Source organism: Heptranchias perlo, chromosome 15 (assembly GCF_035084215.1).
Source record: "Heptranchias perlo isolate sHepPer1 chromosome 15, sHepPer1.hap1, whole genome shotgun sequence".
NCBI classification, from domain to species: Eukaryota; Metazoa; Chordata; class Chondrichthyes; order Hexanchiformes; family Hexanchidae; genus Heptranchias; species Heptranchias perlo.
Window position 1 is genome coordinate 45,084,094 of NC_090339.1, and position 27,716 is coordinate 45,111,809.

At 41.0% G+C, this 27,716-nt stretch overlaps 1 protein-coding gene across 1 annotated transcript in view; it reads left to right on the top strand.

Annotated features, from left to right (window-relative positions):
* Positions 1–8,509: 8,509 nt before the first annotated feature.
* Positions 8,510–27,716, top strand: part of LOC137333048 (pre-mRNA 3'-end-processing factor FIP1-like) — a 50,161-nt gene continuing 30,954 nt past the window's right edge. Inside the window, exons 1-6 of the mRNA XM_067997143.1 lie at positions 8,510–8,569; positions 8,864–9,038; positions 18,357–18,399; positions 19,956–20,031; positions 22,922–23,025; positions 25,072–25,127. Coding sequence (XP_067853244.1) covers positions 8,525–8,569; positions 8,864–9,038; positions 18,357–18,399; positions 19,956–20,031; positions 22,922–23,025; positions 25,072–25,127 — 499 coding nt within the window. The 5' untranslated portion in view covers positions 8,510–8,524. The remainder of the gene's footprint in view (positions 8,570–8,863; positions 9,039–18,356; positions 18,400–19,955; positions 20,032–22,921; positions 23,026–25,071; positions 25,128–27,716) is intronic.

Consider the following 27,716-nt stretch of genomic DNA (forward strand, 5'->3'; position numbering starts at 1 on the left):
TCTCCCCCCCCCCCCCAAACCAAAAAACAAGTTTTCTTCTACTGTTCCACTGTATGGTGATTGAAGACATCTACCATAGTGGAGAAAAATATACTGCTTATGCACAAACATGGTTCAAATGAGTTCATGTGCCTGTCTTACTTCTACATACAAATCAGTGTGTCTCAGACCTAGGGCTGACGAGAGTTTTGGGTTGTTTTTGAAGCTGTCAATTTTATTTTGTAAAATGAAATTAGATTTGTCCAAATTTACATAAGAATCCAATATGCTTGTATAGGAAATGAGGTAAGATACAATAAAACTACATGCTGCCAGAGCAAGTAAAGGATATCCAAGACAGTTAACAATTGATGTTTAATGTTCACAATTCTGCAACTATATGTTTTAAAGATTTTCTCTACATACAACTTTGATAAAATCAGGTATCATCGTGTACTAATATTTTCTAGATTTGTGTTTCCTGAACACCTATTATTGGCCAAATAGAATAATTGTGACTATATATCCAGTACATTTCACCACTTTGTCATGTTATATGCTAGTTGAAATGAGTATCCCATACATACACATATACATACAATCATTAATTCTACTATAAGAAAATGAGCAACCCACTTACATAATCCTTTTTCTGATTAGTTTCTTGGAAATTGTGAATTGTAAATTTTAGAAAGTCAAAAGCAGCTGATGCATAATTACCCTTTATGATCTTTTTAGTTTTTCCTGCATTTCGGTCAAAACATTTAAGTGTGCCTTTAGGTATAACAGCTTCATGAAATATGAAAGTTCATTAAGAACCCAATTTTAAAACATCAGCTGCAAGCAAATATGTGTTTTTTTGTTAAAAAAGGCAAAACTTTGGGTTTAAAATAACAGAAGAATTTTGGAAGGAACAAACAATACTTGAGTGAATAATGCTTGCAATATTGCTCACAAAGTATAATGCTAAAAGGAGTTGACAGTGCAACTAATGATGCACTTTCACCCCTACGGAACTTTATCCAGTTGCTTGTGCGTAAAACTGCAATTGAAGATACATTCTACATCAATGCTGCCTGTTGGTTCAGAGCAAAAATAAAAGCACTCCCTCTGCCAAATGGTGAAAGTGGCTGCTGTGTCACACCAGAACTGCAGTATACTAATGTTGATGCTTCCTGTTTTATCAGGTTTAATCAGAATTTGTGAATTCCTCTTGTGGGGCGATTGAGGTTTAAACCTAAAATCAGAAGGCTCAATCATGATTTTTGCCTGTAAAGTTGCAATCAGTACAGTCCTGTGAAGAAATAATTTTAACAAATACTCAACCACAACACTTCTGCACATCTTTGAAAATCATGCAGGAACACCAAAACATTGAACAGAGCTTAAATATAGTCCCACTCTTTCTCCTTCAACTCTTCCTCGAGTGGTAAATTACAAAGTGATGATGGGCATTAGTATACGCTCTTTACCAATAGTAAAACTATTCAAAAACAAAGATTAAAGATCAAAATAAAAATTAATTACTGGCCTGCTAAAATATTATTTTGTGAACTCTGCTGGAAAACATCTTTTTTGCACCACCACCTCCTTGAATATTAGAAAGTACCAGATTTTTGGGGTATTTGGATAAGTTAAACTGGCCAGTATAACACTTAAGACTCTCAACTTTACTAGAAAACCTCTTTTTACACCTCCTTTGCCACTTTTTGCACTTTGGCTGCTGGAAAAGGCAGATAATCTGCTCCTATATTTCCACCACATCTATTAATCCATTAAGGGAAGCGGCGTGAGCGGTGAGTCTAAAACAGATAGAAAAATCAAAAAGTGATCACAACACAAGCAGGAGTGGCGGGGGTAAGCTACAGATTAGTATTTAGCATTTGGTTGGTGTTTATGGAGGTTAGTGTTAAGTTAGCATAAGTATTTAGTTGATGTTAGTTTTTTTGGCATTAGCTAAACAGTTAAATAGCCTTAAAAACTAAAAAATCAGTTTTTAGTAACTTAGCTAAGATGGCAGGACAGCTTATGACATCTTATGCCATGTGGGAACTGCAGAACACTGTGTGTGTCCTGAAAAACCACATGTGCAGGAAGTGCCGCCAACTGCTCGAGCTCAGAGTTTCTGAAGAAATTCCTCCTCGTCTCAGTCCTAAATGGCTTACCCCTTATCCTGAGACTTTCCAGCCAGGGGAAACAAGCTCTCAGCATCTACCCTGTCAAGCCCTCTAAGAATTTCATATGTTTCAATAAGATCCTCTCATTCTTCTAAACTCTAGGGAATAGAGGCCAATTCTGCTCAATCTTTCCTCGTAGGACAACTCTCTCATCCCAGGAATCAATCTAGTGAACCTTCATTGCACTGCCTCTAAGGCAAGTATATCCTTCCTTATGTAAGGAGACCAAAACTGTACACAGTACTCCAGGTGTGGTCTCACCAAAGCCCTGTACAATTGTAGCAAGACTTCCCCACTCTTGTACTCCAACCCCCTTGCAATAAAGGCCAACAAACCATTTCCTTTTCTAATTGCTTGCTCTACCTGCATGTTAACTTTCTGTGTTTCATGTATAAGGACACCCAAATCTCTCCAAACACCAACATTTAATAGTTTCTCACCATTTAAAAATGTTCTGTTTTTCTATTCTTCCTACCAAAGTGAATTTCCCCACATTATGCTCCATCTGCCACCTTCTTGCCCACTCACTTAACCTGTTTATATCCCTCTCTAGACTCTTTGGGTCCTCCTCACAGCTTACTTTCCCACCTAGCTTTGTTTTGTCAGCAAACGTGGACGCATTACACTCGGTCCCTTCATCTCAGTCATTAATATAGATTGTAAATAGTTGAAGCCCAAGCACCGATCCTTGCGGCACCCCTCTAGTCACAGCCTGCCAAGCTGAAAATGACCGTTTATTCCTACTCTCTGTTTTCTGTCCATTAACCAATCCTCTATCCATGCTAATATGTTACACCCAACCCCATGAGCCTTTATCTTGTGTAACAACCTTTTGTGTGGCACCTTATCGAATGCCTTTTGAAAATCCAAATATACTACATCCACTGGTTCCCCTTTATCTACCCTGCTAGTTACATCCTCAAAAAACTCAAATAAATTTGTCAAACACGATTTCCCTCTCATAAAACTGTGTTGACTCTGCCTATTCATATTATGATTTTCTAAGTCCCCTGTTACCACTTCCTTTTTGGATTCCAGCATTTTCCTGACCACTGATGTCAGGCTAACTGGTCTGTAGTTCCCTGTAGTGACACGGATTTACGGTGATTGGCAAACGAACCAGAGGCGACATGAGGAAACATTTCTTTACACAGAATTATTATGATCTGAAATGAACTGCATGAAAGAGTGATGGAAGCAGATTCAAAAATAACTTTCAAAGGGGAATTGGATAAATACTAGAAGGGAAAAAATTTACAGCACTATGGGGAAAGAGCAGGGGAGTGGAACTAATTGGATAGTTCTTTCAAAGAGCTAGCACAGGCATGATGGGCCAAATGGCCTCCTTCTGTGCTGTAACATTCTATGATGATATCAAAATAGTAAATGTCCCAAGGCCAATTCTGGAAAAGTGGCCTAAGGCATAATCAAACAAATATTTAGGAGGGTTTCAAAGGTGGGCGGCGGGGTGGTGGGGGGAGGGAGGGGGGGTGTTGAGAAATAACAAGGCAGGGGGTTCAAGACAGAGAGAGAGATTGGGATAAATCTTGACTTTGTGCGATAGTATAAAATGGGTGATAGCGAGTCGGTGGCCTATTTTACATCGCTCCCAGTTTTTATATCCATCAAAGTCAATGGAAATAAAAATTGGGAGGTAAAACAAGCTGTTGAATCGCTATCACCCATTTTACACCATCGTGCAGAGTCAAGATCTATCCCATTGAGTGTACAGCTGAAAGAGATGAAATCCCTGTCACTTATGGTGGAGTAGGGGGATGCACAGAAGGTCAGAATCAGAAGAGTGGAGGGCATGAATATATAGGGTGGAGGTGAATGTTGGAGAAACAAAGCTTGGAAGTAACAAAAACATAGACGAGGACTTCAGTGGCTGTGGTGGTGAGATAAGGGTGGAGACAGGGGTCGTTGCTGAGGTGGAAATAGGCAGTTTTAATGATGAACAGTATAAGGAATTTGAGGCTCAAACAGGACCCTAAGATTGTGCACCGTTCAATTTATCACTGAACAGGTCCCCGCCACAGCACAATGAATACTCAACCTGTGATCCTTCTGTATAGGGTCTTTTCATTTAGGTTGCCCCTCTTCCCAAATTAACCCCTAAATAGTAGCACAAACTTCTCATACCCATGTATATTAGATAATTGAAATTCACCCTTGTTAGAAGATGACATTTGCCAGTTATTAGGCAGTAGACCAATATGTGGTTGTGGACACTTCATCTGGAGTATATAATTGCAAATTACACCTATTTTAAGAAAGAAATATCTTAGATTTATATAGTACCATATTACTTTCTCAGAATATCCCAAAGCACTTCACAATCAGTGAATTACTTTTTGAAGTGCAGTCACGGTTCTGTAGGCTAACATGGCAACCAAATGCACACTGCAGGATCCTACAACAGGAAATGAGGTGAAAGATTACTTAGATTGGCCCATATTTTGCTGGAGCGGGGTATCTCACGGCTTTAGCTCGAAAAAAATTTTGCCCTGCAAGTTGGTGGAAGTGTGAGCTGATAACGGCGTGGCGAGGTCAACAGGACATCTGGGACCTTGATGAACGATGAGACCAACAGTCTATCTCCTTAACCAATGAGATTTAAGGATTGAGAAAGAAACAGAGGAATGACGGAGAAGGAAATAGGGTGAATTAGAGTCAAATCAGGTACAGAAAGAGAAACAAAAAGGGAGCAAATGGTTGGATTAAGAGAGGGAGAAAAATGAGACCGAAAGGAAAAGTAAGAAAAAAAAATTACATTTTAAATTTTAAATCTCTGAGAACAATTTGCTATCTGTAGGAATGAGACTCCACAGTTTCAATTGTTCCCTTTCTGGATCAGAGAAGCTGAGTGGCATTGTAGGAACGTAAATCTCCTCATTAAAAAGGTACTTATGCTGTTAAGTACTAGCTCTTAACTTTCTGCGGCAAGTTTAATTGGCAATTAATGTTCAAATGCAGCAATGTCTTGAAACTCCCAGGGAGGTTGAGGGCGAGCTGCCATTTTCATGAGGCTAACGGAGGAGCGGTTTAAATCGTCCAGTAACTTGTGGCGATTCGCAATTCATGGGGTATCTCGTCCTCGCCACAAGTTGCTGAACGATTTACACATTAATAACAGCTTGCACATTAAACTCATTACTTTGGCAGCAAAATCTGGGCCAATGTTTTTGTTGTTGTTGTTGGTTGAGGAAGCTACGTTGGTTAGGATACCAGGAGAACTTCCCTGCTCTTCAAATAATGCCATAGGATCTTTTACATCCAGAAGACAATGGGCCTGAAATTCCAATGGTGCCATTAGAACTGAGTGGAGTGGTTCTTCCGCCTGCCTTGAAAGCATAGCGGCGTCAGATAATTTAAATACTGAGAAGCATACAAGCTGTGTAAATACAGCCTGCAACACCTCAGATATGCTGGGGGCAGAGAATAGTGAAGGGGGGGAGTTAGGCCCCAAATTGGCACTGACTGCCTTGCAGGGGAAGGTGGAAAATATCTGGGAGGGTGGAGGCGCTGAGAATAGCTGGAAGATGGCCAGCAAATACTGAGAAGAGGCCGAGAGTACATTTGGAGGGACGAAAACACCTGGAAGAGAGGCAAAAACCTGTTGCAGCAGCTGGATATAAAACCAATTGCTTCTTAAATGGGCAATGGCAGCACTAGAAGAAGCAGGCAACCTGGGCGAGACAATGGAAGCCAAATTGAAGAAACAAGCAGTAAACTTACAAGAACTGGCTCAGCATGTTGGAGCAGGACAGGTGATCTGTTTGGGGTTGGGGCAGGTGACCTGCCAAGAATCTGATGCAGACCTTGTGGAGGGAGGCGGCTGCGGCAGTGAATGCCACCTCCTTGAATCACAGAACTCCTTTGCAGGAAGCAGTTTAACAGCCTTATCAGAGCAACCAAGGTAAGCTACCTGTTCTCTCTGACACTTCCTTGCAGTCTCTTTATGTGTGTGCCACTCTGCTGATCATTACCCTCATGGTGCCAGAGGAGTCAGAGGTGAAAGTGGGATCTGACACTGGGGACCACTGTCCTTCAGGCCTTGGGGGATTATTTGGAGAGAACGAGGCAACTGGCTACTGAGAGATTTGCGATACAGTCTCTGAGGGATTGTAGGATTTAACAGATACCATCAGGTCTGCTGTCCTGCTGATCAATGGGCACTCAGATCCATGACCCAACACGCATTACATGGCTAGTGTCCACCTTGATGATGTCAACTTCTCCTGGTGATAGTTCACGTGACCTTTCTAGTCAGCCCCATCAGACGTCTGCCCATGTAAGTGTCAGGATACAGGACCAAGACCACGCACACGCAGTGGCAACGCAGCCTGCTGAAAAAGCCTCATGATACCACAATACACCCAAGTACCACCGGTGCCTCAGGCTCTCAGGTAGTACCACAGCTGCTAAAAAGAAGCACATTGTAAATATATAAATGTTACAGTAAAAAAACTTTGTGATATAAAGTCCAGTGTTCCAAAGTAAGTCAGTTCTTTGTTTTTTGGTGTTTGAGTGGATGTTTGGAGGTCAGTTTGCAACAGGATACACAATTCCTTCTACGCCTCCTTACTGAACCATTGCCTCCTTAAATAGGCCCCTTCTAAAATATCATCAAGGGAGTAGTGTGGTCTGTAGGCTCTGGTGGAAAAGTGTCTTCTAGTTGGACTTCGCCTTTGGTATAGCCTCTGTCATTTCCTCTTCCTCCAGCTCCTGTTCTGTCTCCATTATGAGGGCATTTATGGAAATGCCCATCGTGAACCCCAAGATTAGTGCCTTTTGTGGCAAGCACTAGTAAAGAGGGTTGGGACGCAGCCCAATTGCAGTGCTTTTTTATGCTTACATGTAGTAGTTTACTCTTATTTATGTTAAATTTCATCTGCCATTGATCTGCTTATTTACATATTTTGTGTAACTCATTTTGAGGTTCCTGAGGTGCTTCCTCAGATTCAACTGCTCTCCTAGTTTGGTGTCATCTGCCAATTTTACCAATATGCATAGAACTTCCAAGTCATTAATATAAATTAGAAACAGTAAGGATCCCAACATCGAATACCCACTGATTCCTACCCTTCAGACAATTTCTTATCTATTCCCAGAGTTTATCCTGAATCCCGAGTGCATTAAGCTTAAAAACCAGCTTTTCATGTGGAACTTCGCAAAATGCTTTTTATCATTAGGCTCTCCACAATCCACTTGGGACATTTTTTCCTCAAAAATGTCAAGAAGATTGATCAGGCAGGATCTGCTCTTTCTGAATCCTTGTTGGCTTTATTTACTAAGTTATTATCATACTTGTAATGCTCCAGCTTATTCCTGATAATTGATTCCTTTACTTTGCCAGGTATTGAAGCAAGACTAATTGGTCTGCAATTGTGCAAGTTCGTTTTGTTACTTTTTTTGAAAATGGGCACCTGTTGAGCCTGTTGTCAATCTACCATGAACATCCCCTGTGTTCATTGACTCCCTCATAACGATAATGAATATCTCACAAATGTCATCCCTGTCTCTTTAAGTAACTGGACAAATACCATCCATTCTAGGGATGTAAAAAGCAAAATACTGCAGATGATGTAAATTTGAAATAAAAACAGAAATGCTTTAAACACTCAGCAGGCCAGGCAGCAACTGTGGAGAAACAGTGTTAACGTTTCAGGTTGATGACCTACTGGCAGAGCTTTTAGGGCTCTCACCTCTTCTAGGAGTGACCTCCTACTGTTATAGTAACATGTGTTATGTTAAACTTGTATAGAACTTTGGTTAGACCACACTTGGAGTATTGTGCACAGTTCTGGTCTCCATATTGTTGTGGTAGTGAAAAAAATTTGTTAGTTTTGTGTTTGCAGCTATGCTTTTTTGCTAGGTATCTCTATGCCCCTCTGACTATCATTTTAACATGTTTTTATGAACTCCTTCATCTTTCTCCCCTATAATTTATAGATATTGTTTTCTTCCTTATTTCACTCCTGATTAATTTGTCAATCCACTTGTGTTCACACAGTTTGTTTGCTGATCATGGGTACGTATTTTATCCTGAATGCTCAGCATTAGGCCTATAAATGCGTTTCATTTGTCTTCTACTGAAGTATTGTTGAACAAACTCCCCGATCAACTATAGATAGCTTTGCAATTCGTTTATATTCCATTCCTGTCTTTAAGAGTTATCATCATTGGGGAAATACTCGGGTGAGACTGTAGACTCATTTAAACACACGGAACTGCAAAAACAAGATACATCACATTAAAAAAACATGAATGTTTCTTACTGCAAAATTAATTAAACTTGTTAGGTCTGTAAGGTTCCTTCTTTTTGCGCAGTGTTCGTGTACCATTAAGATATCAGCACGCGCGCTATGACCCAGCGGAAGCGCGCGCAGGCGGGAGGCGATGCGGACTCGGTAGGGTGGACTGGCTGGCTGGCGGCGCGGACTCGGTAGGGTGGACTGGCTGGCTGGCGGCGCGGACTCGGTAGGGTGGACTGGCTGGCTGGCGGCGCGGACTCGGTAGGGTGGACTGGCTGGTTGGCGACGCGGACTCGGCAGGGTGGACTCGCTGGCTGGCGGCAGCAGTCGGTTCAGAGGTGGAGGAAATGGGCGGCTGGAGGCAGCGCGCTGCCCGCACCTGACACCGGGCCCACAGCGTGTTCCATTAGTTTCTTTTCTTAAAAAATTGTGCACTGACTTCCTCCTCAGCACTCGGCGTTCGAGCTGGCGGACTCTGCAGTCAGCGCGGCACCAGCCTCCACCTCTCTCCCGCTCAATATGGCCACCGAAATGGATTCACTCAGCTCGGCTGTAGAGACTACGGCAGCGCCGGGCAGAGGCCTGGACGCCGTCGACGATGATGAGGAGAACTGGCTGTATGGAGGTGAGTGGGAGGCGTTTTATCAAAGTTGAGGGTTGCTTTTAATTGATGCATTTTATTCAGAAGTGAGTGAGATGTTTGAAATGCACATCGTGCATTTGTTGGAAGTGTCTTCAAAACATTAACTGTCTGGGGATCAGGTAAACACTTCTCTTAAAGGGACAATGCCCTTTGTGTTGGCCTAGGTTCCTTTACACTCCATTAGCAAAATGTGCGCACGCTCTATCTTGCACTATTCTTGTGTGTTATAAGCTTGTCCTAGATTTGATGTAAACAGATTTGCAGTGCCTTTTATTTATGTAATCAAAAGCATTGCATTGCAAGTAATTCGTTCAAACTTATTCCAAGTTTCTAAATAAGTTTATTTGCGGTTAACCACTGCGTTTTGAGTTTCTCTTCCTATAGCTCCTTGGGAGGGATGCAGTCATGAGATTTTACTTGAGTTTTTACAAATTAACTACAGTAAAGAAATAATTTATATCTATAGAGCACCTATCATGTCCTCATGACGTCCCACTGTGCCTCTCATCTCATGAATCACTTATCAATGTTATGTAGGCTAATATAAAGGGAAAGTATATTCTACTAAATTGTCCCATAAATTGTCGTTGTTTTATGAAAGCCCCCCGCCCCATCTAATGATGTTTCCTTGTAACGTGTGCTGGGGTAAGATTTCACAGCTGCCCTGCTGTTAGCTTCACGAAAACGGCATGTCGCTGTTTGCCTCACCATTGACAAGCAGTTTTTAAATATCAAATTAATTTTTAAAACTTTTTCTTTGTCTTTTTTTCTCTCTCTCTTAATCCAATCTTTCTTTCCCTCTCTATTTCTCTTTCTGTGCCTGATTTGACATTAAATTCGGTGAGCGGCGGGAAAGAGCGAGACCAGAGCGGGGATAAAAACAGCGCGGAGAGAGCGAGAGTTCAGTCGGTGAGCGGCGGGAGAGAGCGAGACCAGAGCGGGGATAAAAACAGCGCAGAGAGAGCGAGAGTCCAGTCGGTGAGCGCCGGCAAAGATCGAGACCAGAGCGGGGATAAAAACAGCGCGGAGAGAGCGAGAGTTCAGTCGGTGAGCGGCGGGAGAGAGCGAGACCAGAGCGGGGATAAAAACAGCGCGGAGAGAGCGAGAGTCCAGTCGGTGAGCGGCGGTAAAGATCGAGACCAGAGCGGGGATTAAAAACAGTGCGGAGAGAGCGAGAGTTCAGTCGGTGAGCGGCGGGAGAGAGCGAGACCAGAGCGGGGATAAAAACAGTGCGGAGAGATCGAGGCCAGAGCTTACTCTGAGAGCGAGACTCTGAGACCAGCGGCAGTTCGGGGTGACGTCACCAGTCAGAAAGTGACGCGGCACAGGGGAGGCAGCTGATTGGTGAGTAGGTTCAGGTGAGTATTTCTACCATTTTACTGTAAGTAAAGTAATAAGAAAGGGAAGATCTGCAGGTTTTATAGCAGACAGTGTTTTTTTTTTAGTGAACCTAGGTCCCTAGTATAGTTAACATTTTCTAATTTCAACGTAATTTAAAAGGGGTAACTCAGCTAAGGCAAGTCATGGCAGCAGACCTCGCACCCGTGATATGCTCCTCCTGCAAGATGTGGGAAGTCATGGACACTACCAGTGTCCCTGCCGACCATGTGTGCGGGAAGTGTGTCCACCTGCAGCTACTGACCGATCGTATCTCGGAGCTGGAGCTGCGGGTGGACTCACTGTGGAGCATCCGCGATGCAGAGAAACTCGTGGATAGCACGTTTAGCGAGTTGGTCACACCGCAGGTAAAGGGTATACAGGCAGGAAGTGAATGGGTGACCACCAGGAAGAGTAAGAGGTGCAGGCAGGTAGTGCAGGGGTCCCCTGTGGCCATCCCCCTCTCAAACAGATGTGCCACTTTGGATGCTGTTGTGGGGGATGACTTATCAGGGGAAGGCAGCAGCAGCCAACTTCCTGGCACCACGGGTAGCTCTGCTGCACAGGCTGGGAGGAAAAAGAGTGAAAGAGCTATAGTGATAGGGGACTCAATTGTAAGGGGAATAGACAGGCGTTTCTGCGGCCGCAACCGAGACTCCAGGATGGTGTGTTGCCTCCCTGGTGCAAGGATCAAGGACGTCTCGGAGCGGCTACAGAACATTTTGGAGGGGGAGGGCGAACAGCCAGCTGTCGTGGTGCACATAGGCACCAACGATATAGGTAAAAAAGGGGATGAGGTCCTAAAAGCAGAATATAGGGAGTTAGGAGGTAAATTAAAAAATAGGACCTCAAAGGTAGTAATCTCAGGATTGCTGCCAGTGCCACGTGCTAGTCAGAGTAGAAATAGGAGGATATTTCAAATGAATACGTGGTGAGAGGAATGGTGCAAGGGGGAGGGATTCAAATTCCTGGGACACTGGAAACGGTTCTGGGGGAGGTGGGACCAGTACAAACCGGACGGTCTGCACCTGGGCAGGGCCGGGACCGCTGTCCTAGGAGGAGTGTTTGCTAGTGCTGTTGGGGAGGGTTTAAACTAAAGTGGAGCAGGGAGAGAGAGGAAAGCGTAACAGGAAGGGACAGAAGGTATGGAGTAATAGGTAAAGTGTTAAAAAAGGAAAAAGCAGGAACTAAGCGTCACAAAACAGATTTGAAAGTTCTTTATCTGAATGCACGTAGCATTCGTAACAAAATGGACGAGTTAACGGCACAAATAACTACGTATGGGTATGATCTTGTGGCCATTACAGAAACATGGCTGCAGGGTGACAACGACTGGGAATTAAATATGCCAGGGTATTTAACAATCAGGAAGGACAGGCAGGAAGGAAGGGGAGGTGGGGTGGCTATGTTAATAAAGGAAGGAATCACTGTAACACAGATAAATGATATTGGGACAAAGCATCAAGATAATGAAACAGTTTGGGTGGAGATAAGGAATAAAAGGGGAAAAAAACATGAGTGGGCGTAGTATATAGGCCTCCTAATAGTTGCAACTCTGCTGGAAGAAGTATTAATCAGGAAATAGTCGGGGCATGTAATAAGGGAACAGCTATAATTATGGGGGATTTTAATTATCATATTAACTGGACAAATCAAATTGGGCAGAGCAGCCTTGAGGACGAGTTCATTGAGTGCATCAGGGATGGATTTCTTGAGCAGTATGTAACTGATCCTACAAGGGGGCAGGCAACCTTGGACCTGGTCCTGTGTAATGAGTCAGGATTAATTAATAATGTCCTAGTTAAGGATCCCCTTGGAACGAGCGACCACAACATGGTTGAATTCCATATCCAATTAGAGGGTGAGAAGGTTGATTCTCAAACAAGCGTACTGAGCTTGAATAAAGGAGACTATGATGGTATGAGAGCGGAATTGATTAAAGTGGACTGGGAAAATAGATTAAAGGGTAAGACGGTACATGAGCAGTGGTGTTCATTTAGGGAGTTATTTTACAACTTTCAAAATAAATATATTCCACTGAGGAAAAAAGGGTGTAAAATAAATGACAGCCATCCATGGCTAAGTAAAGAAATCAAGGATAGTATCTGACTAAAAAGGACATATAAGGTAGCCAAACTTAGTGGGAGGATAGAAGATTGGGAATTCTTCAAAAGACAGCAAAAAGTAACTAAAGGATTGATTAAGAAAGGGAAGTTAGATTATGAAAAGAAATTAGCAAAAAATATAAAAACAGATAGCAAGAGTTTCTATAGTTATATAAAAAGAAAAAGGGTGGCTAAGGCAAACGTAGGTCCCTTAGAGGATGAGACCGGGAAATTAATGGTGGGAAACATGGAGATGGCAAAAATGCTGAACAAATATTTTGTTTCAGTCTTTACAGTAGAGGACACTAAGAATATCCCAACACTGGACAAACAGGGGACTCTACGGGGGGAGGAGCTAAATACGATTAAAATCACTCAGGAGATGGTACTCAGTAAAATAATGGGACTCAAAGCGGATAAATCCCCTGGACCTGATGGCTTCCATCCTAGGGTCTTGAGGGAAGTGGCAGTAGGGATTGTGGATGCTTTGGTGATAGTTTTCCAAAATTCCCTGGACTCAGGAGAGGTCCCGGCAGATTGGAAAACTGCTAATGTAACACCGTTATTTAAAAAGGGTAGTAGGCAGAAGGCTGGAAATTATAGGCCAGTTAGCTTAACATCTGTGGTGGGTAAAATTTTGGAGTCTATTATTAAGGAGACAGTAACGGAACATTTAGATAAGCATAATTTAATAGGACAAAGTCAGCATGGCTTTATGAAGGGGAAGTCATGTCTGACAAATTTGCTTGAGTTCTTTGAGGATATAACGTACAGGGTGGATAAAGGGGAACCAGTGGACATAGTGTATTTAGACTTCCAGAAGGCATTCGACAAGGTGCCACATAAAAGATTATTACTTAAGATAAAAAATCACGGGATTGGGGGTAACATTCTGGCATGGGTGGAGGATTGGTTATCGAGCAGGAAGCAGAGAGTTGGGATAAATGGTTCATTTTCGGACTGGCAACCAGTGACCAGTGGTGTTCCACAGGGGTCGGTGCTGGGTCCCCAACTCTTTACAATCTATATTAACGATTTGGAGGAGGGGACCGAGTGCAACATATCAAAATTTGCAGATGATACAAAGATGGGAGGGAAAGTAGAGAGTGAGGAGGACATAAAAAACCTGCAGGGGGATATAGACAGGCTGGGTGAGTGGGCGGAGATTTGGCAGATGCAATATAATGGAAAATGTGAGGTTATGCACTTTGGCAGGAAAAATCAGAGAGCAAGTTATTTTCTTAATGGCGAGAGACTGGAAAGTACTGCAGTACAAAGGGATCTGGGGGTCCTAGTGCAAGAAAATCAAAAAGTTGGTATGCAGGTGCAGCAGGTGATCAAGAAAGCCAACGGAATGTTGGCTTTTATTGCTAGGGGGATAGAATATAAAAACAGGGAGGTATTGCTGCAGCTATATAGGGTATTGGTGAGACCGCACCTGGAATACTGCATACAGTTTTGGTCTCCATACTTAAGAAAAGACATACTTGCTCTCGAGGCAGTACAAAGAAGGTTCACTCGGTTAATCCCGGGGATGAGGGGGCGGACATATGAGGAGAGGTTGAGTAGATTGGGACTCTACTCATTGGAGTTCAGAAGAATGAGAGGCGATCTTATTGAAACATATAAGATTGTGAAGGGGCTTGATCGGGTGGATGCAGTAAGGATGTTCCCAAAGATGGGTGAAACTAGAACTAGGGGGCATAATCTTGGAATAAGGGGCTGCTCTTTCAAAACTGAGATGAGGAGAAACTTCTTCACTCAGAGGGTGGTAGGTCTGTGGAATTTGCTGCCCCAGGAAGCTGTGGAAGCTACATCATTAGATAAATTTAAAACAGAAATAGACAGTTTCCTAGAAGTAAAGGGAATTAGGGGTTATGGGGAGCGGGCAGGAAATTGGACATGAAGCTGAGTTCGGATCGGTCAATGCCCTGTGGGTGGCGGAGAGGGCCCAGGGGCTGTGTGGCCGGGTCCTGCTCCTACTTCTTGTGTTCTTTAGATTTGTGGTTGGGATCAGATCAGCCATGATCTTATTGAATGGCGGAGCAGGCTCGAGGGGCCGATTGGCCTACTCCTGCTCCAATTTCTTATGTTCTTCTGTAAATTCACCCACTATAATTTACACTTTCTTCTGGTCCTTCCACTGTTTATTTCTCAATTCTTCAATCTGATTGGTTATGGAGATACACAGTTGGTTGCCATGTTCATTCAGGTCTCAGATGCCCTGTGTCCCTCGCTGTGCCGTTTGCAGCTCGCACTTTTAAGCAACTTAGTGGGCAAAAATGTTTTGAGTTGAAGGATGCAAGGGCAAGTCTAACTAATGGCAGATGCCGTTAGATGCCCTGCTGCAGCAAAATCTGGCCGTTGGTGTCTATCTGCTAATAAGAGTAGTCTGGGATTGGATATTTTTCATAAAATCCTCTACTTGCGTGTGTTGTTTGGGCAGTAGGGCAGAACAATGTTCCAATTTAAGGTATTACCAAAGTGGATCATCACAATTAAACATGCGATATATACTACTGTGAAAGGGTGCAGGGAAATTGGATTAGAGTAGATAGCTTTGATGGGGGAGCTAGTACAGACACAGAATGGAATTTCTATGAGGGTGAATTCTATATAATGTGTCTTCTCCTACACATCTAACCAGCAGTTATAAAGTTTGGGGAAAATGTTGAGCGATAACTGAGACAACAGTAAAGATTACTTTGGATTATGGGGCAGTTCAGTAGAATATATGTTTAAAAGGACTGGTTAAAGAATGAGTTTCACCATTGGCAATTTTTTAAAATAAAAAATTTGTTGAACAAATTTGATTTTACAGCCAACCTTTGATACCTTATCTAAATGGCCACTCATGGAAACCTAAAGAGTATTGACTGATCGTTTGACCATTGACTGCATCACACTGAAGCCCCATCCTGTCCTTGTCCAATGTCCACACAAGCTCTTTCCATCACCGGTCAGGAGCAGGAACTCTTGCTGGCTTTTTCCCATCCGAGCTCAGGGATACAGAGGCCAGTCGTAGCATGCCAATGGCTGCCCTGGTCGAGATCAGCAGCATAGGCTAACAATCAAACTTGGAATCTTTTGTTCCTTATGACTCCGTATCACACTGGGTGGTACATATAACAACTAAGCCACTGATGGAAGCGACAGAGTTCTGATTGGTTGGTTAGTAATTTGTTTGTTGAAAGCTGTCTTGTAGGCTCAGTGGGTAAACACACGATGAGATTTGGTATTAAGCCATATAGACCAGAAAAGTCCCAGGTTCATTCCATGATCTGTGTTGAGTAAGCTGATACTAGTGATGGTGCTAGAATAGTTCCACATCTTCAACCTAGAGAAGAGAGAATTCAGCTATGGTTGCTACTTCTCATAGTTGTCCATTGACTCTTGATAGAATGTGCTCATATCAAGTGAGGACAGAACTGAATTTGGCTGAGATGCCTATTGTGGTTGAATTGCTTGTTGACACTCACTGTCGTCACCTGATCACTGGTCATTTGGGCAGATAGCGAAGGGCTGTAGGTACCTGGGGAAATGTACCTATGAGTTAGTGCCTTCAGGGAAGCTGGGATAAAAAAAATTGAGACCTTGGCAAAATTGAGAATACCCTCATGTAAGAAAAGTACAACTCCCACATCTACCTTTGTCTGAAGTATTCAAATAACTGGTTTTCCTCCTGCAAACTTAATTAGTTTTGATTCTTTTTTAGAGGAAATATCTGAATATTTTTTGCTTCTTTTTTTAGAAAAGAATTAGAGAGACTTTATTGCTGCTGAATAATATATCAGCTTGTTGGAAAACACACAGCAATGTGTCAAACTATTGCTTGAAAATTGGCCCTGACCTTCCCCAGAGTAACACTGTTCAAAGTTCTGAAGGTGCTGACTCCTGCTGTTCTTTATGTATGAACCTAGGCATTGGTGTCAGCAGGTTATTTGACCATAGATTGTTTCATAGCCATAACCATAGGCAAACTCAAACCTCTCCTCACCTGACGCTCACACAGATACACTTTCCAGCAGGGATAAGTAAGAAGTGATCAGGAGCAGGAAGCTTAGCTTATTTTGCCCCTTGCTGGCTCAGGGATACTGAATCCATTTGTACAACCTGCACTAGCTGAGATTAACTTAATTTAGCATGGACTGGGATTTGGACCCAGGAACATTTGGTCTGTATGACTTAGTGCTGCTCTACATGGTGCCTCTCGGGAAGTCTCTTAAACCATAAGGATTTACTTGTCTTTTCACCATTTGATGGTAATGCGCAGACTTTGTTTTCCAAGCAGCTTTCCATTTCCGCCATTCTTGTGCTGTGAGGCCATCGGTAAAGCTTTTATTAACTTTTAAAGTTTCTGCATTTCTTTACATGGTGAGCACAGATGCTGATTTGAATGCCAGAGATGAATAATACAAAAGGTAATGGGAGTGTTTCATATATATCATCAGGTGGCAGATAGGAACATAGAAACAGGAGTAGGCCATTCATCCCCTCGAGCCTGTTCCGCCATTCAATTAGAACATGGCTAATCTGTATCTTATCTCCATCTACCCGCCTTGGTTCCGTAATCCTTAATCCCTTTGCGTAACAAAAATCCATCAATCTCGGTTTTGAAATTTTCAACTGACCTACCTCAACAGCTTTTTGGGAGAGAAAGTTCCAGATTTCCACTACCCTTTGTGTGAAGAAGTGCTTCCTGACATCACCCCTGAATGGCCTAGCTCTAATTTTAAAGTTATGCCCTCTTGTTCTGGACTCCCCCACCAGAGGAAATAGTTTATCTCTATCTATCCACCCTATCAAATCCTTTAATCATCTGCAACACCTCAATTAGATCACCCCTTAATCTTAAACACTCAAGATGTGGAGATGCCGGTGGTGGACTGGGGTTGACAATTGTAAACAATTTTACAACACCAAGTTATAGTCCAGCAATTTTATTTTAAATTCACAAGCTTTCGGAGGCTTCCCCCTTCACATCGTTCACCTGACGAAGGGGGAAGCCTCCGAAAGCTTGTGAATTTAAAATAAAATTGCTGGACTATAACTTGGTGTTGTAAAATTGTAAACACTCAAGGGAATACAAGCCTACTCTATGCAACCTGTCCTCATAATTTAAACCTATTAGCCCTGGTGTCATTCTGGTGATATCATTCTGATGCTGTGTTTTGACAGTAAATAAGCTGGTCAGTGTTTCTATTAGGAAGTGGCTGACCTAAATTCATTCATGGCTGTGTCAACTGTGGGTTATAATGCCGCTCACTGTTGAGAACAGTAACCTCTGTGCACAGACTGGTGTTAGGCCTCTCGTGAGACATTGTGCATGAGTGATCAAGGAATTAATGGGTTTTGGAGCACAATAGTGATTTTGTATTAGTCAAATCTTTCACCTGTACTAAAGGCTTTTTATTTTTTAACAAGGATGCATCCTGTGTTGTTAGGCTATTTTTGAAAAAAAAATGCATGGGTCATCCACGAGAACTTTTTAAAACTTCACTTTGCACTAGATAGCACCAGTACAATGCTCAAGCAGTGAAAGATTACCTTCGAGAGGTGGGCTTGCACCTCATAGTTTTAGTGTGGTCAGGAATCAAATTATCAATTTGACTTCCAAGTTGTACCTCCAGTTTTGCTATTTTGCATTTGAGAAGCTGCTTTGCATCAATGCAATAGTGGCAGTATAACCTGTCTATCAGATTTTACTTTAAAGGTTGCACTGTGTCAAAGTGTTGGATATTTTCCCAGATCATTAAATTTGAAATTATTACTTGTCTGTTGAGACCAAAAGTAACACCGTATTTCTGTTTGTTTATAGATGAAAACCCTGGTAAACAAGAGGAGATGGCTTTGGTTGATGGGTAAGAATCAGGATTTTCATGTGCAGCATTACATTAGGTAGTTTGGATTCCTTTTTCATTTCATCAGGAATTCAAGTTATTCAGTTATCTTGTACATATCAGCAGAAATACAACTGATCCATCAGGGCACTCATGCCTGAGGATTCTGTCCTTTGTTCCTTTTAAAGCTTTTAGAGATGTGCTGCTTTGTACACTGTTAACCTCCCCCTATTTCTGCACACATGTATACCTCACTTGTTGGACTTCTTATATTTAATTTGTTATTTCAGCTGTGATCACAACATTATGGTAATGATGTGAACTGGAATTTGTACTTATGTAGACTTTGTGGTTAAAATCGTTGTGTTGCAACTTTTTTGGGGGGCTGGACTTCTTGGCTTTGAAAATCAGCATTCCAGCACTAACCTTTAATATCCATGATACTTGGGCTCCCTTAACCACTGATTGGCATGATCTGTGAGTTGGATGTCCTCCTAGGTGATGTGATTTTGAGTCCTGACAACACTACGCCTGTATATAGTTTTCTAACTATATTCAAGTAAGCTGCTGAAATTTTGGTTTGAAAACCAGTCTTAGCAATGCACACTGGTTTTTAGTTTTTGGAATCCCATATTTTAAAAAAATGTAATATTGCATTCTAATATTGAATCAACAGTCGCTTACTCATTTTTCCCAGCTCACCTTACCTCACTACCATAATCACTGCAGTCAAATTTGGAAAGCAATTTGTTTTGAAAATGATGAGAGGCTGTTTCCTCTGGCTGGAAAGTCTAGAACTATGGGTCATAGCCTCAGGATAAGGGGTCGGCCATTTAGGATCGAGATGAGGAAAAATTTCTTCACTCAGGGTTGTGAATCTTTGGAATTCTCTACCCTAGAGGGCTGTGGATGCTCAGTCATTGAGTATATTCAAAACTGAGATCGACAGATTTTTGGACATCGAGATATGGAAATAGGGTGGGAAAATGAAGTTGAGGTAGAAGATCAGCCATGATCTTATTGAATGGCGGAGCTGGCTGGAGGGGCCTTATGGTCTACTCCTGCTCCTATTTCTTGTGTTCTTAAACTGAGACAACGTGCATCATAAAAAAATATCTCTTTCCAATTCAAATTCTTTGTTTTCCCTGCTCCAGTCCTGTGAACGCCAAAACATGATGTTGTTATTTTGCTCTTGGTGTTCTCTTATCCTAATTTAAAGAAAGTTTTGCTGCTTACCAACAACTGTGTTTAGTTTCATTCATCCCAAAAGGATTTCAATTTGGAAGCAAATTCCAGAGCTGTGCCATGTACAGACTACCCAGAAACTTAATTGGGAAAGATCTGTTTAGTGCTTTCTCTTTAGACAGAGTTATACTAGCTAGGGAAATCTTTTCAAAAGAGCACTTATTACAGAGAATTCATAATTTTTAAACTGAAAATTTGAGAACTAATCATAAAAAGAACTCCATGGTCAAATGACCTATTGACATATATTGTTTAGGCTAACAAATGGGTTAGTCCTGTTTTTTGTTTGTATTTAACTTGGGTATTCATTTTTGATTTACTTGCTTGTGCAGGGGAGAAGACTCTTTAAAAACGCTGCAAGGGACGTCACAAGATTGCAAAGTTAGCAACTTGGAAATGGCTGAGGGTGTAAGTATCAGCAAAATGTTCCCCGGCATTCGTTTACTGCCCTTTTTTTATTTAATTGGGTAAAGTTTCATTGAAATCTTTTAATGGTGAATTTTTCATGTTCTGTGTAATGGAAATAAAACATGTCAAAATATGCCTCGGGTGTGGTAGGATTAGTTCAATAAGATTGAATTGTATGTTTTTAAAAAAAAATTATACTTGAGGGTGCTGCTTTTGCCCAGGCTATGTTGGGAAGACACTTTCTCCACTTTATTCATAAGAGGGTGGGAAAGTTGAAGGATGAGATAGCCCATGCTGCTGTTCTGCACACTCTGGTTATCAGCCTGCAAAGCCTTGGTCCTTGATGCTACATTTTACTTTTGTGCCCTTACATACTTAAACTATTAGAAAAAGCTGCTGTTTTATCAGTGGGAAAGGACTGCTCCTTATTAGTATATTTAGATCCTAATCCATCAGAGGCAGCGGACTTTTCAAATCTGCCAGGCCCTTGAAGTTTAAAAGAGAAACTGAACAATTGAAGGACTATATTGTAAGCACGTGAGTATCGAGCTCAGATGTTGGAAAGGAGCAGCAGGAGAAGAACCAAGAGAAAATAAGCAGACTGTCACATTTCAAGATAATTTGACTTTTTCTGCAGAAAATATTTGGAAAAAGAGTTACTTTAAATGTGTTTTAAAGCATAGTGTATTCATGCAAGTTTTTAAAAAAGGATGATGGGTAGTTAAGATGTTAATGAACTAAGTTTAATATTGTTTCCTCATAGACTGTAAATAATAAGCAATTTGTCTTAGTAATTGATAAAAAACCGTTGTTGGGGAGCCAGTGGTTGCAGCCGGTTGGCAGGAGGTCTACCAATTTCTCTCTTTCTGGCTGTAAACAGCGAAAGATAAAATTCGCAGACACGGACAATCAAGCAGAGATTTTTGAAATGAACATCTGCGAGTCAGGTAGCAAAAGGCTATGGGAAAGTTGGGACTGCAGGAGATGACTCATTGATGTGCAGCTGTGTAGCATGTTTATTATTTTTGAATTATTGCACAAAGATAAATTGTACTGATCGAACTAAATGATTCTGATCCTAACCGTTGCTCTGTATGTTCACGTGTTGTGAAATAAAGCAGCTTAACAATTTGAATCAAGCTTTGTCTCTTAAGTGTTTGTTTGGTCCGCCTTCAGAGAGATTTAAGTAGTACATGTGCGAAAGACACAGATATTCGGTCCAGGTCACAAGAGGATACTATTTGTTACATCCCTGGCTTATTTTATCATACAAGCCGGTATACGACAATGAAATCATTCTTGTAGGGAAGGCGCTCAGGCTGCTTATGGGGGGGGGGGGCGACTGACGCTACCAAACTTGAGAAGGTAGCTACGGTACAGCAGACCCAAATTCATAACCAGGACCAAAAGGAGAGGATGAGGAGAATTTATAAGGCAAGCCAGAATGGGAGAGTGAGGAGGGCCACTTATACAGACTGAGGAACACCAGTGGAGATAAGTTGAACAGGCATCTGTGAAAAGATTGGGCAACACTTAAGTTGACTGTCTTCACACTGCTCTTCCAGAGATTTCAGGTTTTACTGGTGTTTGCAAAATTGTTGATGTATAAATACTTAACTAGGAAATATATATAAAAGTTTGTTTCTATTTAGATAAGCGTGCTCATTTAGAACATTTTTAATCAGTGAAAAGTGATCAGTCCTCGTTTAAGTATTTATGTAATTTTATCTTGCATATTGCACTTTGAGAATCCAGGATCCTTGATAAACAACTGAGTGGTCTATGAAGGCAGAAGGTTTGGACCCACCCTTCTAGTGCATGGATATCAAACAGAATCAGCAGAAATTTAGCGATTGACCTTGGTGGGGAGGGAGAAACGGTGCCTTAAACGGGAAGAGCAAAAATAAGTGTGATTGGGTGAGGGGAAGAGGAGGAATTTTCACTGTCATTTTCCTGGGGGCTGTTGTTAAGGATATATTGGAGCTCCCCAATGGCTTAGCCATGGTCTGTACTGAACTATACAGACCTAAAAGGTCTCTGACTTGTTTTCAGTGTATGCTGAGTCAACTGATCTCAGCTGGAACAGCAGTAGCCACACCACCCTGTCAGCAAAGGATCCTGCATGTGATCACTATCCAGTGGTCTCTGTTGGAAAGTGTGTATCTGGGCATTTTGGGTGAGGCCACGATTGGGTTCAATATTTTGAAGGTTCTATGAAGGAGTCCTTAAAATAAGGACTTTAAATTTATGGATAAATGTCGTGCTCAGCAAGCTGAAGTGATGCCACTCGGAAATGGAAAGTTACCTGCTTCTGAAAATTTTAAAATAAAGTTCCTTCTATTGTTCCTCAACAATATGCCTTAAAACCCACCTCAGACGAGCACACTTGGCAGTCACTGCATAGTGTTTCCACTTCCTACTGTGATCATCCTCATGACCCCTCTGAGAGTCTGCCAAATTACAGGCAGCTGAATTGTGGACTTGAGCCAGTTAGGAACTGGTTTGAAACTAGACTGGCTTTTTTCATGCACTCCACAGAGAGAGGGCTTTATCTCCTCAGTCTGGGCTGGATTTAATCCAGTTCCCAGAATGCTAGTGTGCTAACACACTATGACCATATTCCCAACCTACATATGTTCAAGAAACTACCTATACTTCAGCTGTTCGTTTAGTATTTTGAGAGAAGATCATTCAACCACCTAGCAACAACAAACTTTGAATTCATTTGTGCCAATTTTGGCCACACCTGCCTCTTGTGTATTGGCCTAGTGTGTCATAAGAGCTCCCGAAAGAAGACACATTGTTATTCTGACCTAGTATCATACAGGATGCTTAAATAAAAGATTGTTATTGTGTTGATTGATTGAAAAGGATTGACTTTGTATTTTAGGCGCCACAAAACAGTGATGATGATAGTGACAGTGACAGTGACAGCGATGACGATGATGTGAAGGTCACCATTGGCAACATTAAAACGGGGGCACCACAATATATGTAAGTGAGCTGGTGTGTTTCTACAGCTGTGTACTCATTAAGGTGCTTTATTTTACTGAGGTTGTTAGCTTCTAACAAACCTTTTAGGAACAGGAAAAGGCCAGTAGGCCCTTCTTACCAGCCCTCTTATCACATTCCTCAAATCTCTCCTCTCCAGAAACACATCTAATTGCAACCAGAATTTATGATGCCTGCTTCAGTGGGATTTCCTGGTAACCTATTCCTCAAGTCTGTTACTCTTCACATAAAAAGAAAAAAGTTCCATCCAACTTCCTTTCTTGTTGCTGATTTTAACTTTTAAACTTTTGTGTTTTTCAAGTCTTCAGCACAGTGAACAGTTTGCTGGGATCAACTTTGGTCATTTACTTTCATGGTCCTGAAAACTGCAATTAGGTCATCTCAAATTTGCCAGTTTTCCAAAGAAACTAAACTAGTTTTCTTAAGTTTGCTCGCGACTTAGATTCCAAATAACCCAGAATCATCTTTGTTACATGCCTTTGTAACTCCTAGCATTATATCATTCCTATGGTTAAGTGATCAGAACTGCAAATAGTACTTACACAGCAACAATATAACCTCTTGATTTATCTCTGCTAATTCAGGCTAGTATCTTATTTTTAGAATAGTAACTCCTATGTTGAAAATGGCTGTTCTATCTACATACTATTTGCAGGTGTGCCATTGTATAAGTGGCCAGACTTTCACCATCCTCTTGTCTTCATGCAAAAGATATACATTGCCAGAAAGCAATTTTGTTGATTGTCTTTGCAGTTATTTTTGACTGAAAAATTTTCAGTCTCTTGTTAAGTAATATGTAGCCTGGAAGAATTTCCAATTCTAAATTGCAGAGGAAAGTGTTGCAGTGTTACGCCTCACAGGCCCTTTTCAACCACTTTGTGATGTAGCCATAGTTGGACATAGTTTTTATATTTCAAGATAATCTATTCAATATGTTACCTGCGTTTTTCTCCCTGGAGGTGTACCAGCTTATTCTGGATCACTTTTTAAATTATTTTAGTGCTGGCAGTATGAGCTTATCCTTTCCCTCTCTCAAGAATATGCCTCGGTCGCAGCCAGAGGAGAATGTTTTCCACTGCACTGTTTTCCACACCAGCTATCCTTTATTCTTTATAAATGAAATTGTCAATTATTGACTATTTGTAACCGGGATGAGATTGTCTAAACCCTTCACAGAGGACCCTTGCTACCATACACAGAGCATGCTTTCGGTCTTGTCATTCTTGGTTAAAATTGCACTAAAGCTCCAAAGGTGAACGATCAATGTCAAACCCACTGTGCTAACCACGTCTTTCTTCACAGCTCCTCATGCTTTTTTTTAATATTGGTGAGTTGCAACTTTCCAAATACAACCGTCTACAGAATCTGCTTCTGCACTCTTGCAATAGAGTTATGTTAATCAAATATTTATAGGGACTAATTCTGCAGGGATATGGAATTTTTTTTTCTCTGCGCACACTTTATAAAACAGCACATTTGCAGCTGGCCCTGTCTGTTACATGTATGGACTTGTGAAATGAGGAATATTTGTGATTTAGAGTATTGGGTTGGAGGGTTTGTTAAATTCAAAGGATTGTTCATTTTATTGGATCCTTAGTTGTTTGTGAATTTTTTTTGGCTGTATCTTGATCTCATTCATATGTAATAATCCTATTATAAAAATGGAAAATGCTGGAAATATATAGGTCAGACAGCATCTTCAAAGAGAAAGGACAGGTTAACATTTCAATGTAAAACCTTTTGCCAGAACAGTTCTCTTTGTTGACGGTACTAAGATAAAGCAGCACAATACTTAACTATCCTGTTTTTGAAATAAGGAAAGTTGTTTTAAAATGATTGCATGTGCCAAAACTTTTTTCATTCATAAATATATTTTACTGTTCATTGAGGTGGGATGAGGGACAAATAGCAAACTGGGGTAATTACTTGGAACTTGCCAGTGTAAATATTGGTATACTGTGTGCACTCATTTAAAAAAATTTAATGTTTTGGAAATTGCTTTAATTTGGTGACTTTGAATTTATACAGGGGCACACCGATGAGTTTGAATCTGAAGAGTGGACGTCCCTATGGCTCTTCTACAGGTCAGTGAGGGGGTTCATCCACCAATGGTACTTGATGATAAATTACTAGATTAAATAGGGCTCTTCAGTTTGATGGAGAATACATATATTTTCATCGATAAACCTTTAGATAACTCATGACCAGTCTTACTGGCATAGGGAAGTCCATTGGACCATAGAAGTTTCCACACCAGAAGGACGCAAGTGGACCCATCATGCCTGTGCTGACTATTTGCTAGAGGAATCTGAAACTAATCCCACTCTCTGCTCTCGTCTCTTCGCTCCGTTTTTTCCTCGGCTTCAGATATGTATCCACTTACTTTTCCCTTAAAAGATAAAATGTCTCTGTCTCTGTCTGAATCACTCACTGTGGCAAAGCTTTCCAAGCTCTTAATAACACTGTGTAAGGATATTTCTCCTAATCTCTCTCCTCACTTTCTTTGTGACAATTTTAAATTGATGACCCCTCACCAGAGGAAATAGTTTTTCCCTGCTCGCTCTATTAAAACCTTTCATAATTCTAAAAAGCTCTAATAAATCTCTTAACCTTCTTTGCCAGTATCTCCAGTCTTTCCTCATAACTATGGTTTTTTCATCTCTGGTATTGTCCTGGTGAATCTATGCTGTATGCTCCCTATGGCTTTAATATCCTTTCTAAAATGGGGTTCCCAAAACTACACACAGTACTCTAACTGGCCTAACCGTTACCTTGTGTAAATATATCATTACCTTTTTGCTCTTGTACTCTGTGTCTTTATTTATAAAATCCAAAATGATGGCCTTTTTGTGGTGGTATCTATCTACATTCTCACTTTTAAGGAATTATGCATTTGATTCGCCCTAGGTGACTCTTCACCTACACCGTTAGTGTCTTTTCATTGAACGTGTACTCCCAATCCTTGTTTTTCTTTACAGAATGTATTTCCTCACATTTCTCTGCATAATATTGCATCTACTACCAGTCTGCCTATTTTCCCTGTTTGGGATTAGTTTCCTTACATAATGTTGGTACGCATTCAGTAATGAGCCCTGCACAGAGATGAGGTGTTACCAATCGGACAAAGAGAATTTTCTTTTGGTTAAACAGTGTTGTAACTTGGATAGTTCAATCAATAATAATATATGCCGTGATAATTTTTAGTTAACTATGGAGTACTTGCAGAGAGAAAATTAGTATCAGCAATAACAATTTATCAATCTCCTTGGGACAATTTTAATAACATCAACTTAATAACTTGTAAATGCAGTTTTGTCTATATAAGTTTTAGTTTTGGATTTTAACCTTGAGGAAGATTGATAGTTAGATTACCTGATGTAATACTTTAAACCTGCTTTAAAGAAATCAAGTGCTTAAAGGAGTTGGTTCTTGAATTCTAGATCGTTTGAAGAGAAGACGAGCAGGAGCAGAAGTGTAGAGATCGTTTGAGGAAGATTATAGGTTGTTTAAAGAAGTAGAGAAGTGTGAAGGATATTCATATCAATGTAAAATTGGGGAGCAGAGGAAGCCAACAGTAACTCAGTAGCACAAATGCTCAGACTGTAAGAAATATAGTGTAAAAGTTCAAGTACATGCAAGGTGTTAGCTAGAACCAAAGGAAAGAAGACGATTGACAAGCCAGGAAAAAGAATACTGATGACTCGCCAAAGATAGTGACCAAAGATGGAACCAGCGCACTGCAGAGACAGACTGAGTTATTTCTATTCAGCACTTAAACTGCTACCTGGTTGGAAAGGTGATATTACTTTACACTAAACCTCATTCAAAGTATAGGCTTAAGCAAGAACACTTGTTACCTGTTGTGTTATCATATAAGCTGGAAAGGGCCATCTTCACCAAACTGTTACAATGTGCAAAACTGAAGTAAATAATGCTGTATTAAGTTGAACACAACTAAGGTTATGATGCTGTAATTTTGAAACCAATTTATTGTGCTGTTACTGATGTTCATGTGATCATATTATCCTTGAATGTAGAAGTAGTTAAATAAAGTAGTTATTAGTAGTGCTTCTGTGTCCTGTTCAGTCCTTAATATCTCAGGTGGCACTTCAACCAATGTTGTACTGAAGTCCTGCTGGTAATAGAACAGGAGTTTAATCAACGTTAATTGAATCAGTTTATGTAGGATGATTCAGAATGAGCTAAATTAGATACCACATGTAAAACGCTAGATACAAATGTAAATCCATTTTCCTAATCCATTTTCCCTCCAGATCACTAATCTGTGCTAAATTAGTTAATCTTGACTGAGTTAACAGTGGGTCCACTGCAGTTAGCTTTAGTGACCCCCAGATTAGGAAGAAGAAAAATCACCTTGGGTTTTGACTTCTGATTGCGACCCAATGACCACTGTAAGAGAGTGAGAGAAATAGATGCTCCTCACAGTTGAATAGCTCGGCAACATTGTCCAGGCTTGCACATGATATAATAGTCACACGAATTAGATATTCGAGGCTAACCTGTATCCTTAGAGCTGTATAGATTTATACAAGTCTATAAATGCACTATAAAACAAGCAGCCTAACAAAAGCTTTTGCTTTAAGATTTAACATATTTATAAAGATTGATCAGAAGTATTATAGCGGAAGTCATTAGATTTTTATCGACTGCAT